We start from the raw sequence: 20,759 nt of genomic DNA, 5'->3' as shown, positions 1-20,759 counted from the left end.
CTGAACTTCTGATTTTAGGTTTGTAAGTTTGCATGATTTGCTTTAAAAAATACTAGAATGTCTAGGGGCTGGAGCGATAGCACAGCGGGTAGGGCGTTTGCCTTGCACATGGCCAACCCGGGTTTGATTCCCAGCATCCCATATGGTCCCCTGAGCACCGCCAGGAGTCATTCCTGAGTGCAGAGCCAGGAGTAACCCTTGTGCATCACTGGGTGTGACCCCAAAAAAAAAAAAGAAAAAACTAGACTGCCTAAGGAGAAAGCTCAAAGGGCTAGTATGCATGCTTTACATGCAGGAGGCCTGGGATCTATCCATGACACCTCATGGTTCCCCAAGCATTGTTGGGTATAGTACCACCTAGAAAATGTAAAAAAAAAATCCTAGTCAATGCGTTGGCCAGAAAGATAGCTCAAAGGACTGAGCTAGGCCTGGATTTGATTCCATAAACTGCATATTCTGTTTCCTTCTCCCACCCCCCAAAAAGTGTGTGACCCAAAAACAGAAAATAAAAAAGAAAATGTCTATAGTGTATGCAGACTAAAAGAGAAGGGTTCCGAGTGATAGAAGTACAAGGGCTTGCAGGGGCTTGAGAGTAAGTATAGTGGGGAGGGAGGGCACTTGTCTTGTACATGTCTGACATTGATTTGTTTCCCAGTGCCTCATATGGTCCTTTGAGCCTTGCCAGCAGCGATTCCTGAGCACAGAGCCTAGAGTAAACCCTGAGTATCAAGTGTGGTCCATATGCCTCTCTCTCCCCCCAAACAGAAGAATGTGCTTGCCTTTTGGGGGGGCACCCCAATGATGATCAGGGGTTACTCCTGACTCAGTGCTCAGAATCACTCCTGGTGGTGCTCGGGGGACCATGGGGATGCTGGGGATGCTGGGGATTGAACCTGGGTTGTCTGCATGCAAGGCAAACACCCTATCTGCTATTTCAGCCTCCAGCCCTGAAGGTTGTAATGATAATGATTGCTAGGGAAATTTGTCAAGGGAAAAAAGACAAAAAACAGTTTCAGGCATGTGATTCATTGTACTTCAACAATATTGGGAGGTGGTTACTGCGATTTTAGGTTGAGCACAATTTGAAATAGCAAGTAATCGCAAAATGTTTTTTTAATGCTGGGTCAGAGAAACAAATAACCCATTCAGTTTAAAATATAGTTTGACTTGTTATGTTAGACTCTGGTTAAGTTACTTTTTAAAAATCTATAATGGGGGGGGGCGGGAAGTCGATAACTGAGGGACTGGAGGTATAGTACAGCAGATAGGGTATTTGCATAGCATGAAGCTGATCCAGGTTCGATCTCCCACACTGCATATGGTTCCCTGAGCCTCACCAGGGGTGATCCCAGACCCAGATTTGATCCCCTGCACCCCAGATGATTCCTATTAGGAGCCCCTTCAGAAGTGATTCCTGATTACAGAGCCAAGAGTAAGTCCTGAGCACCACCAGACTTTGCCCTTTCTGCAACTCCTTACCCCCCAAAAAAACAGATAAGGTTATGGCAGGTGTACATGGAAGATATATTTGTTTTTATGGCAGTTACGAGCAGATAACATTTAAGTTTGATGAAGCATGGAAACCGAAGAACTTGCTAGTAGGATACAGTGATAAGGGTGAATGCTGATAGTTTTGTAAAATCTTTTACCTTTTTTTTTTTTTTTTAATGCAAAAAATTTTAGTTGCGGGTGAAGCAGTGGTAGAGCTCAGAACCAGGAGAAAGGCCTGAGTACTCTGGGTGTGAACACACATACACTGCCCCAATTTTTTTCTTTTTAGTTGTTCTATGATATAGAAACTTTTTTACCATGCCTTTGATTGTCGTTCCCACTCCCCCACCCACCCAGTGGTGCTCAGAGCATACTCCTGGCTCTACACTTAGGCATTACCACTGGTGGGCTGGATGACCATACTGGATGCCAGGAATCAAACCTGCATTGGCTGTATGCAAGGCAAACACTCTACCCTCTGTACTATCTCCCGGCCCTTCATTTCCCATATTTTTTTCGATTAGTACCAGCCAAACTGCTAGATATTTCACATATCTTTTATTTATTTCTCTTGTTTATAATACTGTCATACATTGTTACAAGATAGCCTTAGAGGCCTCATAGTTACCCTTGATCTTGGTATCAGTTTTTCTTAATTACCTGAAACTTCCTATCACTTGCTCTTAATGACTCTTTTTTTCCCCCCAGGAGGGTAGGGGACACAGCTTGTTGTGCTCAGAGCTTACTCCTGGCTATGCACTCAGGCATCACTCCTGGCAGACTCAGGGACCAACCATATGGGATATCAGTGATTGGATCTGGGTCTGCTCTGTGCAAGGCAAGGGTCCTACCTGCTGTGCTATGTCTTCAGCCCCCTCTTAATGACTCTTAAAACTCTTTGTTTTAAAGAAGAAACATTCTAGTTTAGCATATAGTTTCTTCTGGTTCTTTTCGTTTTGGTTTTGGTGGTTTTCTTTTTTTGAGCGGCAACAGCCAGTGGTACTTAACAGATCACTCTAGCAAATGCTGGGAGACCATATGTGATGCTGAGGATCCAACCAGGATGACTACTAGCGAGACAAGCACAGTAACCCTTGCACTGCTTCTCTTGCCTCCTCATCTATGATTCTTCAGTTACACCTGGCAGTGCTAAGGGGCTTTTTCTATTAATGTGTGATCCCTGCTGGTGAGGGGACCGTATGCAATGTGGATGGTCAAACTGGATTGGCAAGGGCCTGACCTGCTCTACTTATCTCTGGCCCCTCTTTTGGCTACTTTTAAATTTAAAGTATTGCGTACAGCTGTGATATCTAGAGTACTATATACTTTGTTTTATATTTTATCTAAAACAGGGAGACACTTGGGACACTTATTTCTACAAATAAGTATCATGATTGTTAAAATACCCTACTGCTTTGGAAATATTTACTGTAGCAGGAAGATGACTTAGAATGTGTTTGAGTGAATTGTAAAATTACTATCTGACATATGTCTTGGAAAATTCCACAGATTCTACCACTTTTCAATTCCTGGCACATCTAGACTAGAATTTGTACATGAGGAAATCATTCAGACTCTGCTTTCACTAGATTACCAACTCTGGTGGCATTTTGGAACATGAGATTTAGTTGAATGATTTTTTTTTTTTTTTGGCTTTTCAAGTCTCACCTGAAAATGCTCAGGGGTTACTTACTACTGGCTCTGCACTCAGGATTTACTCCTGGAGGTGCTCAGGGGACCATATGGAACACTGGGGATTGAACCGGGTCAACTGTGTGCAAGGCAAACACCCTACCTGCTGTACTGTCCTCTAGCCCCTAAATGATTTCTTATACTTAGTCCAATCCTATTATGTTTTTCTGTGTCTACCTCTTAATTCTTCAGTCTGTAGATAAATGGGGTAGAGACAGGGTTAGCGAACAAAGAAGAGAGAGGACATATAAAAATATTGCCACTTTGAATTTTCAGTTCCTTTCACTTCATAACTTGAACGAACTTTCCATTAGGGCATGGAACATTTTCAGGGTTTAACAGCATCCACAGTTTGTTTGAGTCTTATCCACTGGTTTATCAAAGTTCCTAGAGCCCTCAAGCTCTTACTGTGTCAAAGCTGTGTATGTAAGTAGAATGCTCAATAAAGAACAGAATAAAACTATATACTTTTTTGTAGAGAACGAGCAGTCTACAAAAACAGACTTTGATAGTGAATAATAAATTTTGGTTGAGTAAACAGAAGTCAGGATTTTAAATCAGTTGGGAATAAAGCACCACATGTTAGAAGACATCCAAAGCAGGAAGTTTGACCTATTAAGTAATGTATCTGTTTTCTAAATGTATCCCTTCCTTGGGGTTTTTATCTAGGGATTTCTTTTTTGGATAAATTTAGTCATGAGTTAGTAATGCACTGGCAATAGTTTTCTTCTGAAAGCAACTATATTTCTACTTAGGGACAAGAAGTTGGGTGGAGGCAATACAAATATATTTTGCTTTAGCTTTATTTAACCATACAAAAATGTTTTTCTTCTTAGAGTCTGGCAAGAAAGCCAATCAATTGGAAAAACATCTGGTGTTGATTGAGTGCAGGAATGGCATAATCAAGTAAATACTACTTAAGGGAAAAAATAACTTAAAAAATATTCCCCAACTCTGGCTTTCTTTGAGAAAAGTTATTCTTTTGTTTTGTTTTGGGGCCACATTCAGCTGTGCTCAGGACTTTCATTCCTGACACTGTGCTTAGGGATCACTCCTGGCAGGCTTGGAGAACCGTATGTGGTGCCAGGGATAGAACCTGGGTTGGCCACGTGAAACCTCATTCTTCTTAAAAAAATTTTTTTCTCACATCAAAAGCTTTGTTCTTTATTGACTGACTTTTGTCGATAAAATGTCTTGAGTTTTTCTCAAATTTATAAAATTAAATTATAAGTCAATAAACTTTGGGTGGGAGGGACTTTCAAGTAGGTTTTTTGTTTTGTTTTGTTTTTTTGGATCACACCCGGCGATGCACAGGGGTTACTGCTGGCTCTGCACTCAGGAATTACCCCTGGCGATGCTCAGGGGACCATATGGGAAGCTGGGAATCGAACCCGGGTCGGCTGCGTGCAAGGCAAACGCCCTACCCGCTGTGCTATTGCTCCAGCCCCTAAAGTAGTGTTTAAGCAGGCCTGGAAGCCACTCTGAGCAGTACTCTGCTAGCAGGACCATGACAGTTTAATGCTTGGGTTCAGGATTGCTGAGGGCAACCAGTGTCACTTGATGCTGCTGGGTGACTTCTAAGACTATGCCTGTGGTGTGTGGGGGTGTGGAAGCGGGGGCCTGTATTGCTGGGGATAGGACTCACTCAAGTCCCATGCAAGACACATTTGACCTATCTCCCCAGCCCCAGCTTTTAAACTTTGGCAGGTTTGGGGGCCACTCCTAGTTGTGCTCAGGACTTCCTCCTGGCTCTGTGTTCAAGTATTGCTCCCAGAGGTGCTTGTGTCACTGACCTTATGCAGTGCAAAGGATAAAACTTAAGTCAGCAGCATGCACAGAAAGAGGCTTATCTGCTGCAGTACTATCTCCCCAGCCCACTTTTCAGTTTTAAATGACAAAAATGTTTCTAATTGAGGGGCTGGAGCAATAGCACAGTGGGCAGGGCGGGCGTTTGCCTTGCATGCGGCCGACCCGCGTTCAATTCCCAGCATCCCATATAGTCCCCTGAGCACCGCCAGGAGTGACTCCTGAGTGCAGAGCCAGGAGTCAGCCCTGAGCATCGCCGGGTGTGACCCAAAAAGCCAAAAAAAAAAAACAAAAAACAAAAATGTTTCTAATTGAAGTCATATTTACATATGATTACTTTTTTCTTGCAGTTTCTCAATTGTGTCTTCCTTGTATTAACTATTATTTCTTTTTTGGTGTGTGTGTGTGTGTGTGTGTGTGTGTGTGTGTGTTTGTGGGTTGGGGGGGGCCACACCTGGCAATAATTGGACTACTCCTGGCGCTGCACTCAGGAATTACTCCTGATTCCACAGATTGAATGCCCTGCCTGCTGTACTGTCTATCCCCAATATTTACTCTTTCCATTTCTTTCTTTGTTGGTGAGAGTTGGTTTTGTCTTAAAGGGTCTTACTGCATCTTCAGCCAATTTTAGTCTGCAGGCCACCGTTTTGCTTGCTAATCCGTGTGAATGGTTGTGCCACATTAATCACCTGCTTCTCCCCCACCCCTTCCCTTTCTTATATTGCAGTGGCCAGGTGTCTCCCATGTGCCTGCATTCTCACACATTTGGTTCTGGCATGCACTGGGAGTGGCACCTCTTGTTGATGTGGTCACACTTGGTCATAGGGCTTGTTCACATTCGTATACCATTAACCTCTTTGTTTCTCAGAGCTGTACCCTCTTAGTGGTGGCACTTATGCACATTCTGGTTTTGGTGCATGCCCCCATGGGTTTCTGGTTGCTCACACATGTGTTCCCTGGGAGTTAACCTTCGACTGCCTGATTGTTCTGGTTTTGGGGGGACCCAGGCAGCAGCACCTAGGACTTTACTTGGTATATGTCAATAGACATCAGTAGATTGTGGATGAAATACACAGTCTTCACACTTGCAGGGCAGTGTGAAGGGGTTTTTGTTTGTTTTTGCCGCTGAAGACGTGTGCCCAGAAGACAATTCTTTTTGAAAATCTGGACTCCTTTGCCAGTATGCTGGCCTTTGTAGTGCCCTTACACAACCTTTATCATCCTTTTGGATGAGCATGGACTGAACATTGTACTTCTTTAGCTCTGTAGAAAAAGAAGATAGAGTTAATCTTCAGTATACTTTGAAGATTTTTTAAAGTTCCCTGAAAAAATAATCAAACTCCTTACCCTGGAAAATGCTGCACACGTAGATCTCAGTTACAAAAAGTCACTTGAGACCGTTCTTTAGGAACCATTTCATTTTCATACCACTCATACCCTCCAAGTTCTATTTCTGAGTCCCTCTATTCCCGTTCTTGTTCCTTTCCTAATTTGCCATCCTGAGCTAGGAGAAAAAAACAAGTCTAGAGACCTTCTTAGCCCTTTTCCTTGGGTACTCTTCTACTGCTAGCAAAAAAAAAAAAAAAAAGAAAGAACGAAAATAAGTATTGTGGGACTATAGGAAATTGAAAAATTTCTGCATGACAAAAGAAATTTAGGCAAAATAAAGACATCCAATTAACTAGGAGCAGATATTCACGCTTAATATTTCAGTTAAAGCACTAACACAAAAAATCTATAAAGCACTCATGAGACCCAGCAACAAAAAGTTCAATAACCCAATTTTAAAAATGGGATAAGAAATGAATATACATTTCCATGAAGAAGACATAGGGGTGACAATAGGCATATGAAAAAACACTTAACATCAGGGACACACAAATCAAAATGACAGTGAGATACACCTCACACCAGTGTGTTATTTAAAAAAACCTGAAAACATGGGGCGGGCTGGAGCGAGAGTACAGCAAACAGGTTGCTTGCCTCTCACATGACTGGCCTGAGTTCCCTCCCCAGAATCCCATATGGTCCCTTAAGCCTTCCAGAAATGCTCCCTGTGCACAGAGCCAGGAATAAGTCCTGAGCTCTGCTGAGTATGACCCAACCCCCCAAAAAATTAAAAGTAAAATAACTGAAAAGTGTTAGTGGGGATGTAAAAATGACCCCCTTATTCACTGCTGATGGGAATGTCAGCTGGTTCTGCCTAGATGGTAAACTGTAAAAAAATCCCAAAGGCGGTGGCACACGCACGAGGGGGAGATGCACGAGGGGGAGACGCGATGATCCGTCATGTCGATGCGTCATGTCGAGTCATGTCCTTCTGTTGTCCTCGGGGGCACACTTGGGGCAGTTCTCTCACATTCGCCGCCGCCTGCTCTGAGCCGCTGTGTAAGGACCGGATCAGGACGGCTCCTCCTCGTGCTCTGCTTCTGTGTGTGCCGCTGTGCGCTCTTCTGTCTTTCTGTCGTCTCTCCTCTGTCTCTGCTTCTGTGTCCTCTCGTGTGTCTTCTCTGTCTCTTCTGTCTCTTCTGTCTTCTTCTGTCTTCTTCTGTCCAGTGCCCCCCAGTCTTAGTTATATAGCATATTACATAGGGTGGTGACACAAAGGTGGGTTGAACATTAACAAATCAGCAAAGAAGGGTAAGACCATTTCTGAGGAGATTAACAAAATCTCATCTAAGAATTTTTTTTTTTTTTTTTGCTTTTTGGGTCACACCCGGCGATGCACAGGGGTCACTCCTGGCTCTGCACTCAGGAATCACCCCTGGCGGTGCTCAGGGGACCATATGGGATGCTGGGATTCGAACCCAGGTCGGCCGAGTGCAAGGCAAACACCCTACCCGCTGTGATATCGCTCCAGCCCCCTCATCTAAGAATTTTGATGAGATCCACTCAAGGGTGGGGACCAAACAAGGATGTGTCAGGGTGTGTCTCTTGCTTCCTTCCTCAGCTAGTAATCCACTTAAATAGTTGTAGTAAATTCACTTTTTTTTTTTGCTGATTTTGTTTTATTTTATTTATTTATTTTTTTTTGGTGAATCACTGTGAGGGTACAGTTACAGATTTATACATTTTTGTGCTCATGTTTCCCCCATACAAAGTTCAAGAACCCATCCCTTCACCAGTGCCCATTCTCCACCACCAGTAAACCCAGCATCCCTCCCACCCTCCCCAGTCCTGTCTCCCCCCCACCCCACACTGCCACTATGGCAGGGTATTCCCTTTTGTTTTCTCTCTCTGATTAGGTGTTGTGGTTTGCAATAAAGGTGTTGAGTGGCCATTGTGTTCAGTCTCTAGTCTACATTCGGCAAGCGTCACCCTTCTCCCGCATGACCTTCGACCACATTTTACTTGGTGTTCCCTTCTTTGAGTTGCCCAGAATGAGAGACCAGCCTCCAAGCCATGGAGACAGCCTCCTGGTACTTATTTCCACTATTCTTAGGTGTTAGACTCCTATTCTATTATTCTATATTCCACAGATGAGCGCAATCTTTCTATGTCTGTCTCTCTCTTTCTGACTCATTTCACTTAGCATGATACTTTCCATGCTGATCCACTTATATGCAAACTTCATGACCTCATTTTTTCTAACAGCTGCATAGTATTCCATTGTATAGATGTACCAAAGTTTCTTCAGCCAGTCATCTGTTCTAGGGCACTCAGGTTTTTTCCAGATTCTGGCTATTGTAAACAGTGCTGCGATGAACATATAAGTGCAGATGTCATTTCGACTATACTTTTTTGCTCCTCTGGGATATATTCCCAGCAGTGGTATTGCTGGGTCAAATGGAAGCTCAACCTCTAGTTTTTTGAGAATCGTCCATATTGTTTTCCAAAAGGACTGAACTAGTCGGCATTACCACCAGCAGTGTAGAAGGGTCCCTTTCTCCCCACATCCTCTCCAACAGTGGTTGCTTTTGTTCTTCTTTTGGATGTGTGCTAATCTCTGTGGTGTGAGGTGGTATCTCATGGTTGTTTTGATCTGCATCTCTGATGATTAGTGATGTAGAGCACTTTTTCATGTGCCTTTTGGCCATTCATATCTCTTCCTTGGGAAAGTTTCTGTTCATTTCTTCGCCCCATTTTCTGATGGGGTTGGATGTTTTCTTCTTGTAGAGTTCAACCAGTGCTTTATACACCATTGATAACAACCCCTTATCTGATGGGTATTGTGTAAATTTCCTTTCCCATTCTATAGATAGTCTTTGTATTTTGGTCATTGTATCTTTTGCGGTGCAGAAGCTTTTTAGTTTAATGTAGTCCCATTTGTTGATCTCTGTTTCTATTAGATTGCTTAGTTCTGTGTCATCTTTGAAGATACCTTTATCTTCAATATCGTGGAGGAATTTACTTCTAATATTTCTGGCAATGTCATTCTTTATGAGCACAGTAGGAGATATAAACTTAAAGTTTGGTTCTTCCTGAGGACATTCACTATATATTCCAGACCACAGTCCTCAGGCAGGTTAGTCTTCTTAACCCCAGCAGGGTCATAGTCTCGTCGTTACTTTTGGATCATGACAGCATTTGTCTGTGACCATGCTCTCAACTTATAGTTGAGTATTGTGGCGCTTTGGCCTGGCCCATTTTGATGCCAGGGTAGCTCACAGCTTGCCTTGGGTCCATTCCATCCCTCGTTGGGACCCTGCTTTTGGGGTGTTAGGAACTAAGGCCAACTGAGTTGAGAAAGCAGATGCCCAGGAGTAAATATTATTGGAGTCAATCAGCTCCTAAGTTACAAAGCATATTATTAACTGTCTTCCTGTGTCCATACAGAAAGGTCATTGCTCTAAGGTGAACTAAGTTCCCTGTGGCAAGGTTAAAAGGACAAACCCCCATGTTATCCTACAGTAAACAATGTCTCTAAAAAGTAGGAATGGTGCTCCCATTTAACACAGCTGTTCTACTTCTAGATATCTACCCCCCAAACACAAAAACATTAATTTAAAGAGATATATACACACCTATATGTTCATTAGAGCTCTTAGTATACAGTAGCCAGGATATTGAAGTAACCTGAAGGTACAGCAACACATAAATGGGTAGAGAAGTTGTGGTACAACACAGAATGGAATACTGCACAGCCACTATAATTCAGTCATGCAGTTCACAGCAACTGTAGGAATTATAGGGTATCATGCTCAAAGAAATAAGTCAGAGAAGGGGCTGGATCCGGTAGGGCATTTGCCTTCCGTGCAGCCAACCCCAGGTTCGAGTCCCAGCATCCCATATGGTCCCCCAAGCACCGCCAGGAGTGATTCCTGAGTGCAGAGCCAGGAGTAACCCCTGGGCATCGCCGGATGTGACCCAAAAAGCAAAAAAAAAAAAAAAAAAAAAAAAACAAGAAAAAAGAAAAATAAGCCAGACGAAAAGGACAAATACAAAATGATCTTACTCACCTATGGTTTATGGAGGAAATAGATCAATGATACGGACAGTAAACCTTGGATACTAGAATACAGACCTAAGCGTTCTAGGTTAGGAAGGAGTGGGGAAGGGAATGAATTGGCTCCTGGAAGTCACATGGAAACGTGGTCTCGTGGACAGTAGTAAGAGAGGTCACCAAAATCAAAGCTGTTGATTTGCACCAAAGCTGTTAACTTACATGTAATTGTGAGGGATGCGAGGGAAGAAACATTGAACTGGAGTAGACATGGTGGGGGGCAGTCATGAATACTTCACTTTAGTGTTGGGGATTGGCAGTGTATTTGTATATCAGTACCAGAATTATGAACACTATTAAAACAACTAATTTAAAGCTTTTTTGCCTTGCCTTGCACGCAGCTGACCTGGGTTCAATTCCCATCATCCTAATTGATCCTCTGAGCACCACCAGGAGTAATTTCTGAGTGCAGAGCCAGGAGTAACCCCTGGGCATTGCCGAGTGTGACCCAAAAAGCCAAAAGAAAAGAAAAAGAAAAACAAACAACTTAGTGACCTAAAATAGTTACTCAGCCTGCACTTTCTCTGCTGGTCTCACTTAAAGATTACTTACGAAGTTATCTTGACTTGGACTTGAGTCCTGACTGAGACTTGAGGGTATAATATGGCGTTGGCATCACTGTCAGCTTCTCTTTTTCTCACTTTATTTCTCATCATTTATAAGCTTAACCTGGCTTTCTTACGACATGATGAGAGTATCAAACTGGTGAAGCTTCAGTATTTCCTAGGGCTTAGTCTTGGAACTCATAGTGAACAAAAGTACTTGCACCCTATTTTGTTTGTTTGTATTTGTTTTGGGATTACTGGCAATGCTCAAGACTTACTCCTGCCTCTGCACTCAGGAATTACTCCTGGAGGTGCTGGAGGACTGACTATATGGGATGCAAGATGAATGCCATGCCTTCTGTAGTATCTCTTTAGTCCCTCACAGTGTTCTTTTCTGTCAAATAAAATTTTTATGTGTAATCGGACTGGAAAGTTTGTTGATTTGTTGTTTTTTCCACTATTTGAAGGAGGTACAATTTTAGAAAATTTCCTTTGCAGAAAGGCTTGGTTGCAACCACAGGGATATAAAATTCACTGACAGTCATTATTATAACATCTTACTGAGGTTGATTCATATCAGTTCTGAGAGTAGCTGATATATGTCAGGGCTTCTAAGCCAAGAACAGGAAAAGTGCCTTGGTGGCACAGACTTCTGCTTGTTGGGAACGGCTCCCTAATCCATTGTTCTCTGCGTTCTGGGTGCTAACTTCTAAGAGACTCCTTTGCATTTAAGAAACGTCTTGAGATTGGATTGCCTTGCATGCAAACATACCTGGGCTCGATTCCTTACACCCCTATCTGGTCCCCCAGCCCACCAGAGTGACTCCTGAGCACAGCTGGATGTGACTCAAAGTACTGTCTGTAGCACTGTCTTCCCGTTGTTCATCGATTTGCTTGAGTGGGCACCAGTAACATCTCCATTGTGAGACTTCTTGTTACTGTTTTCGGCATATCGAATACACTACGGGTGTATTCACTCAAAAACTAAAAACTAAAATCTAAAAACTAAAAAACTAAACCAAAAACTAAACCAAAATAAAAGAAGGGAGGGTGGGAGGGTCAGTCTTACCTAGGATCCAGAGAGAGTACAGCTGACTTGGGTACAGTTCTTAGCACACCCATATGGAGTGATCCCAGGTGTGCCCCTCTCCCCCGCCCCCCCCAAAAAAAAAAGGTTCTCGATTGATAATACAGCAGGTAGGGCACTTATTTGTTCACAGCTGACCTGGTTTCAATCCCCAGCATCCCATACTGTCCCCTGAGCACTGCCATGTTCATCCTACACCATGTGTGGCCCCAGAACAAAAGAAAATATAAGATGTGTCTTACTAAGAATTGAAATAGCTTTCTCAGTAAAGTGAAATTTATTAGTTACACAGGTGGGGGGGCTAGGGGCGTGGGGGGGGTTGGGGTGTGAGGGGGCGGGGTGGAGCTATACTGGGATTCTTGGTGGTGGAATATGAGCACTGGTGAAGGGATGGGTATTCGAGCATTGTATAACTGAGATTTAAACCTGAAAACTTTGTAACTTTGTAACTTTCCACAATAAAAAATTAAAAAAAAATAAAATAAAATTGAACGTTAATAAAGCTAAAGAGAATTTAAAAAAAAAAAGAATTGAAATAGCTTTCTCAATGTAATTAGTTGTCAAGAGATCTTATTTTGTGTTTTATTTGGAACAGTTTTTCTTTTTCCTTTGTCTTTGTCCAGTTCCAGGGGTCAACACAGAGCCTCACATATGCAGTGCAAGTGTTGTGCTCTACCACTGAGCCATATCCCTCCTCCAATGCTTTATAATCAAGGTGCTAGTTTACTTAAACATGTTTGGAATTTTTCCTCATGACATTTCTACTTTTGCTTGTGTCGGGCTACTGTGGCATAATTCCACTTAAGCTTCTAACAGGCCCTTTTGTTTAATTGAAGATCAACTGACATGGCATTAAAATTCAGAGTCTAACATGAAGTTTAGAGCTGCACTCTTTATCTGATATTTAGCATGAATAGCCTCCCCTCTCATCTGTTGTGACAGTAGTGCTCTGCACACTTGGATATGGTTGCAGGGCACTGGAATTACATAAAGCAAGGCAGGCTCCATATCTCTTGAATACCACACCTGCTAGTTCTCGGGGCTCACTCTTAGTCCTGCACGCAGGGATCACTCCTGGCGGGTGTCAGGGAACCAACCATGTGGGCTTCCAGAGATCAAATCGGGTCTGATCAAATTGGGTGTGCAGCATACAAGGCAAGCAGTCGCCGTACTTGCTGCACTTTCTCTCCAGTCCCCCTACTGTGGGTGATTCTTACTGTGAAAATATTAACTGGGTTGGGAGAGATCCCTGATTAACAGAGTCAGGAATAAGCCCTGAGTATCTTCAGGTGTGGCCCAGATTCTCCAGTTCTTACCCCACTTCAAAAAAAAATTTTAATTTAAATAAGCAAAATAACAAATTTTACTAGGGGGGAAAAAAAACTTAAGTGGACAGAGTGCTTGCCTTCCAGGTTCAATCCCCAGTACCCATATGAGCCCCCAAGTATTGCCAGGAGTTTGGGGGGGTACAGTGTTTAATTCTCTTCTGCAAGGCAAGCACTTTAATCCCTGACTTATACTCCAGCCCTTTATTTTTAAATTTTTATTTATTTTTGGTTTTGGAAGCACCCCATAGTGCTCAAGGATTATTCCCAGTGAGCTTAGGGGACCCTATGGGTGCCAGGAATCAAACCCAGGCTGGCCGTGTGCAAGACGAACCTCCTACCTGTTGTATTATTGCTCCAGCCCCTAGGATAGGTTTTTAAAACTGACAGCTTCAGTATACAGGACTGTAAGTTATACATAATGATAATACATGAGTCATTACAAATGAATTATGTATATTTTATTCACATAAATATAAATAAAATACAGATGAATTAATTATACATTGTTATTGTAATATAATTTAAAATATAAAATTGTACTTTACAGTTCCATCATCCAAACTGTATGTCATGCAGCCACAACTTTCTGACTCAGACTTCTCTGGGTTAGAAATGAAATCATCTTTCTGTATAGCCATGTATTAAAATTGGGGATAATTTTTGTCGAATACTTGTGGAATTTGTTATATCCTCTATGAAGCATGAATAATACAGGTTGTATCTTTTCATTTCCTTTCTTGAAATTGGTAACTGCACCCTCCTCAGCAGGGGTCACTACTTAGCAAATCTTTTCTTTTCTGTTGTTTTGTTTCAGCTCTCAGCTATTTCTCACCCAAATTATTCCTTTAAAGCCACTTGAATTGGTTTCCTGGGTCTTTTTTGTTTGCTAGACACTTAAATTCATTATGTTGGAAAACTGATCCTTAAACTGCAAACTAGGCTTGCTCTTCAAGTCTTTGTTCTCCCTTGAACATGTATGCTTGTCTCTGTTTCTTTGCTTATTTCCCCTCTGTAGGAGCCTGTGTTCTCTCTGAAATACAATTTCTCTTTCTCTCCTCTCACATCTTACTAAGCAAGTTACATTCAGTAGAAACTACCTTGCTTCACTTTTTTTTTTTTTTTTTAAATACATGGGGCTGGAGCAATAGCACAGTGGGTAGGGCGTTTGTCTTGCACAAGGCCAACCCGGGTTTGATTCCCTGGCAGTTGCAAAAATATAGGAGGAGGCTATTCTAATGCAAAAATATATAGATGACAAAACTAGTTAAATGAGGATTAAACTGCGTTGTAAGGAAGTTGTGAATCATTTAATATAGCCTTTATAGAGGAAGTAGCTTTTCAAACATTCAGCATTCTTGGGTAATCTGGTTCCATCACTGGCACCCTACATGGTCCCTTGAGCTCACCAGGAGTGATCCCTGAGTCCAGAGCCAGGAGTAAGCCCCGAGTAAAACAGTTATAGTCCCCCTCCTTGCCTCTTCAAAGAAAGAACGACTTATTCTCATTTTTCCCTTAGATCACTTCTTTACCATTTTTCCCTTAGATCACTTCTTTATCATTGTTAGTGGATAGGTTATTTATTAAAATACATGAGTGGGGCTGGAGCAATAGCACAGCGGGGAGGGCGTTTGCCTTGCTTGTGGCCGACCCGGGTTCGATTCCCAGCATCCCATATGGTCCCCTGAGCACCGCCGGGAGTAATTCCTGAGTGCAGAGCCAGGAGTGACCCCTGTGCATCGCCGGGTGTGACCCAAAAAGCTAAATAAATAAATAAATAAATAAAATAAAATACATGAGTATGTCCTCACGTTAATGTGAAATCAGAGTACCTGACAATGTCAAATATTTGAAGCTACTTCCTCTGTAATGATATTTTTTATTTTAATTTAGTTTTGTAAAGTTGTTTACAATAATTTATTACATTCAATAATCCAACACCTTCCCACCACCATTATTTTAAATTTTCCCAATGCCCAAATATCAGACCCTAAATAATTTATTTTGTGTTGCTTGCTATGAATAATCTGCTAAAAATGATCCAAAAAAGTTTCCTTAGAAGAAATTGTGTGAAGATTGCTGTGTCTTACCCTGGAGTCATTGTGCCCTTGTATAAGAAATTAATAACATGTTGTTACAGATTGATACTTGTGTGCTAATATTTTTTTAATCAAGATTTGTTGCCTTTTGGTGCTGGAGCAATAGCACAGCGGGTAGGGCGTTTGCCTTGCACATGGCCGACCCGGGTTCGATTCCCAGCATCCCATATGGTCCCCTGAGCACTGCCAGGAGTAATTCCTGACTGCAGAGCCAGGAGTAACCCCTGTGCATTGCCAGGTGTGACCCAAAAAGAAAAAGAAAAAAAAGATTGGTTGCCTTCTATTTTACATCCCATCTGATATGGCATGCTACTCCTGGTACATGAGTGTTGTAGAGTTTGAGATGTCACACCAGGAATTCTAAAATTTTAAATAGGGTGATACAGCTGGAGTTAAATCTTTAACTGGATGGTGACTTTGGGATCCAGAGCATCTCTGCAGATTGTTGATCTCTTCCTAGATTTGTGAGTCTCTGGATCATGGCCTTTAATGAGCTTATATGGTGTCAGGGGCAGTTCGTGGGTGTGATGGTCAGGCTCCCAGAAGAATAGAGAGATGGGGTGAAGTCACGAGTTCCCAACTCAATGAGAGCCTGGAGATTTCAGTCACAAAACCCACAGACCTGAGTTTTTCAACAGGTTCATTTCATAGATGAGGCTTGTCCTGAGCATGTGACAATTGGCCTTGAGCATAGCAGTGATTGGGTTCTGGAGGTTTTCAGCTGCCTGGGCTCTGTTTAGGCAGGTGGTGGGCTCACCTGCTCCTCTCTGGGACCTGGATGAGACTCAGTGTGGCTGGAAGTCTGGAGGCATCTCTGTAGCTTGTTGATCTCTTCTGATAATTCTGAGTCACTGGATCATGGCCATTAATGAGCTTATATGGTGCCAAAGGCAGTAGCAATGATTGTTTAAAATGTTTCACAAATTCCTATAATACAGTCTTTGATATGATTGGTTTTTGTCACCTTCTGTATTTTTGCATTCGAAATCTGTAATATGGGACTGAGGTTGTGACTTGATCTCTTCCATTTTTAAGGTCCTAGATTTTATCTCCTGCAGTACTTAAAAAAAGAAAGGGAGGGCTGTCACCTACAGCCAGGATGTAGCTTATAGTGTGTCTATGAGTGATTTCCTGGGCTCTGTCCCTGGTACTAGTACTGCTAGCTGAGTGAATAACAGTTTGAATTTAGCTGAAATATCTAAAACATATATTCTCTTGCTTCTATAGATTGCTTCTATAAAGCATTTCTTTTTTATAAATGCTACTACTGTCAACTAGATCTAAAGCCATTTGGGTATCCTAGAAAACAGTTGAATTTATTTTGAGTCTTCATTGAAGTTTATTTTCTAATCTACATTTATGTGTCACTACACAGAATGAAATATTCTGGTTATGTGCTAGAATATTAATTTATTTGAATCTGAGATTTTCGGCTTTTTTGGTTCTCAAAAGTAAGGAAATGTAAATCTCATCTAGACAGTTTATTAGAATAGTCTCCTTTTCCTGTTCTGATTCTGTAGGTCTGAAGTGTAACTTGAGAATTAGCTTTCCTACCAAGTTTCTGTTGATGCTGATTTTATTCAGAATACCAGCTTGTGAAATGCTGGTTTTACCATTTCTTGCAAATATAGAACTAGGGTACTTGTATGTAGAAGGGTGGCGGGGGGGGGGGGGAGTACAAACCAAACAAACCAAGAGAGCTGCATATATAAAATTCTTCTCGAGCTCTTCCAGGATGCTGGGCTCCTTTCCCACTTACATGTTCATGCTATCACAGAGACAGTAGGATTCAGTTTATACAGACCAAAAGAAGGGAAGAAATTAGCTTCTTTGTATGATTTTGTGTGTGTGTGTGTGTGTTGATTTTCTTTTTTTTTTTTCCCTGAGTGGGTGTCGGGCATTGAACCCAGGACCATACTAGTACCTGCAAGGCAAATAAGTACTCCACCACTGAGCCACATCTCCAGCTGATTCGTGTGTGCTTGGGGTCACACCTGGAAGGCTCAGGACTAACTGCTGGCATTGTGATCAGAAGTCTCTCTGCAAGTTTGGGGGACCATATGGGGTGCCAGGGATCTAACTTGGATCTGCTATTATTTCTTTTTATACCTGCAATTGTGAAAGTTGTGTGAGCGAACTACAACAGATACAAATGTTTTGTTTAATTACTGTGTATATTCATATGAGCCAAGTGTCTTAATAGGTGAGATATGTTACATTTAATCAATAATTTTTAACTTACAGAGTTTAGCAATTCTGTCTAAAAATGATTAAATAAAGGAGTCAGGGAGGTAAGTAATTCAGTGGTGGAGCTTGTGCTTTGCATATAGTCCTCAAATTTTGATCCCACACACTAAATTAGCTTTTGTTTTTCATGGATTTAATTTTGGCTTGATTTAGTGGATTCTGTGTTTAGTGCTATTCTTTATGGTTCCTAATTTCATTTTTCCTTAAAGTTCTCAGACTTAAAATATGTCTTGTTTGCAATCCAAGTCTGAAAGATTTCCCAGGTTTTGATTTTTGATATTTTGGCTCTCTTTGGTTTGCCTTCGGGGCAATGCCCAGTGTTTCTGGCTGAGGGAGCAAGTGGTGTTGTGGTTTGAAACCAAGACTCCCTCATGCAAAACCTGACACTAGCTAGTTGAGCTATCTCCCTGATCCGAAGACATTCTTCTTTATGTGACCTTTATTTTTGATTTTTCATCTTTATTGAATATTCGTGAAATATACCCTTACAAAGCTCTTCTTGATTGGCTTTCAGCCATACAATAATGATTCAACACCCATCCTTCCACCAGTGTACATTTCCCACTACCAATGTCCCTCATTTCCCTCCCACCATTCCCCAACACCCCCCACTCCAGCCTACCTCTATGGCAGGCACTTTCCTTCTTTCTCTCCTTTTGTGCATTATGGTTTGCAATACAGTTACTGAGAGGTCATCGTGTTTATTCAGGTGGTGTTTAGTATTTTTATCCGGAAGGTAAGACTAGAGTAGCTTTTTCTGTCTGGGTGGCAACTTTGGGGTGTGCACATGACTGCCAAGGCTTCTGGAAGTATAGAGAGGTAGGGGGGAGGTAGCCCAAAGCCTTGATAGGGGTCACAAAATCCACATACGCTAATTTTCAGCAGATTATATCTCAGTGAGGTGCATCCTGAGATGGTGGAATCCAGCAGGGGGCATGGTGACAATTTTGCGTTGTGGAAGCAAGCAGCTGCTGGGGGTTCTGCTTGGGCAGGCACCAGGCTGAGCCACCCACCTCCAATTTACTCTGGTCTGTTCAGAGCCTTGTGCAGGTCTGAGATTAACTGCAGTTTTTGATCTCTTTTGAGACTGATTTATGGGTCTCTGAAGCAAAACCAATAAAAGCGCTTACATGGTGGCAATGGAGTTAGTTTGTGGGGGTGACTGCACGTGTTTCCAGGAGTTTAAGGAAGTTGGGGAAGGTAGCTCATCCTGACCTCCAAGAAAGTGTGGGAATTTCAGTCACAAAACTAGCATACTCAAATTTTCAGCAGATTAGTGAGGTCCGTCTTGAGACAGTGAAGTCTGGCCAGGGACATAGTGGCTATTTTGGATTGTGGAAGCAAGCAACTATCGCATGTTCTACTTGGGCAGGTACCAGGCTGACCTGCCCCCTCCAGTTTACCCTGGTTTAGTTCAGCCTTGTGTGGGTCCGAGATTAACTGTGGCTTTTGATCTCTTTCGAGATTGATTTACGAGTCTCTGAAGCAAGGCCGATAAATGAGCTTTTATATAACTGAGCCAGAGGTGGTATGTGGGCATGGCTCCCACATACCTAACTTTTGGCCATTTAATTCTCAGAAAACTTTGTCTATATCATCTCTTTTAAAGAATTACCTCTAGATTGTTGAGCAAAATATAGTAAGTCATAAGTAATTTTATATGTGATTTTGTTTTTACAGATGTTCTCAAATAGTGATGAAGCTGTAATCAATAAAAAACTTCCCAAAGAACTTCTATTACGGTAAGTCTAATTGCTAGTTCTGTGTGGGTTTTTGTTGGTGTTTTGGTTTGGGGGGAGGGCCACACCCTGCAGTGCTCAGGGGTTACTCCTGGCTCTGCATTCAAGAATCACTCCTAGTGGCACTCGGGATCGTACGGGATGCCCCGGATTGGCCGCATGCAAGGCAAGCGTCCTACCTACTGTACTATATACCTCAGGCCTCTGTGTGTGTGTGTGTGTGTGTGTTCAAAATATGTCATATTTGCCTATTTTAATTTTGTTTGTTTGGGGATATACCTGATGGTGCTTGTAGCTATTTCTGGCTCTCTACTCAGGAGTGAATCCTGGTGGTGCTCAGGGGACCATGTGTAGTGCTAGAGATTGAATCCCAATTGGCCACTTGCAAGGCAAGAGCTATCTATCTCTCCTACCCTTTGCTTATTTTTAAAGTTTGTTGAAAATCTGCACTGGAGTACTAGCACAGCGGGTAGGGTGTTTGCCTTACATGCGGCCAACCCGGCTTCAATTCTTCCATCCCTCTCGGAGAGCCCCGCAAGCTACTGAGAGTATCCCGCCCTCACAGCAGAGCCTGGCAAGCTACCGGTGGCATATTCAATATGCCAAAAACAGTAACAACAAGTCTCACAATGGACACGTTACTAGTGCCCGCTCAAGCAAATCAATGAACAAAGGGACAACAGTGCTACATTTGAAAATCCAGGTGGACTATGTGCAAAATGAGAGCCTTACCCCCAATACTATCTCCCCAACTCCCTGCTTTTATAGTTTAAAATTCCTTATTTTCATATGTTCACATGTAGACTATTTGAATTTTAAAGTGGGTAAATTTTTTGTTCAACATTTCTTCTGGTAAAGTATTTGAACATTTATGGTGCTGGTTTATTTAAAGTGATTCTAACCTAATGTTCTCCCATTGCCTATTCTCTCAAAATGTCTATGAAGTGCACTTGTTTGCAACAAAATATTACTTACTGAGTTACTCTACAGAATTAAGAGCCCTTGGGGCTGGAGAGAGAGTACAGCTGGTATGTCACTGATAGGGGTTTGATCTCTGGCACTCTGTATGGTTCCTCAAGCCTCACCAGGTGTTTTCCCTGAGCACAGAGACAAGAATAAGCCCTCAGCACTGCCAGGTGTGGCCCCAAAACAAACATTAATGGCCCTTCATTTTAAAGAAGGGCAAATAATTACCTAAGAGTTTTTTTCTATCTTACAATAGTGATTTGCCCTTTTGTTGGGTTGGGGGGGCGGGGGCACTTGTGGCTGGCCTCAGGGCTTACTC

The 20,759-nt window shown here is 42.2% G+C and overlaps 1 protein-coding gene across 3 annotated transcripts in view; it reads left to right on the top strand.

Annotated features, from left to right (window-relative positions):
• FBXL20 (F-box and leucine rich repeat protein 20) overlaps positions 1 to 20,759 on the top strand; it is an 85,880-nt gene that overhangs the window by 18,602 nt on the left and 46,519 nt on the right. For all 3 annotated transcript variants that reach the window (XM_055133089.1, XM_055133090.1, XM_055133091.1), the window contains exon 2: positions 19,416 to 19,477. In XM_055133089.1, the coding sequence (XP_054989064.1) occupies positions 19,416 to 19,477 (62 nt within the window). The remainder of the gene's footprint in view (positions 1 to 19,415; positions 19,478 to 20,759) is intronic.

Source organism: Sorex araneus, chromosome 3, assembly GCF_027595985.1.
Source record: "Sorex araneus isolate mSorAra2 chromosome 3, mSorAra2.pri, whole genome shotgun sequence".
Taxonomy (NCBI): domain Eukaryota; kingdom Metazoa; phylum Chordata; class Mammalia; order Eulipotyphla; family Soricidae; genus Sorex; species Sorex araneus.
Note: the sequence above shows the minus strand (reverse complement) of the source record. Positions and strands in the feature narration are given on the sequence as shown.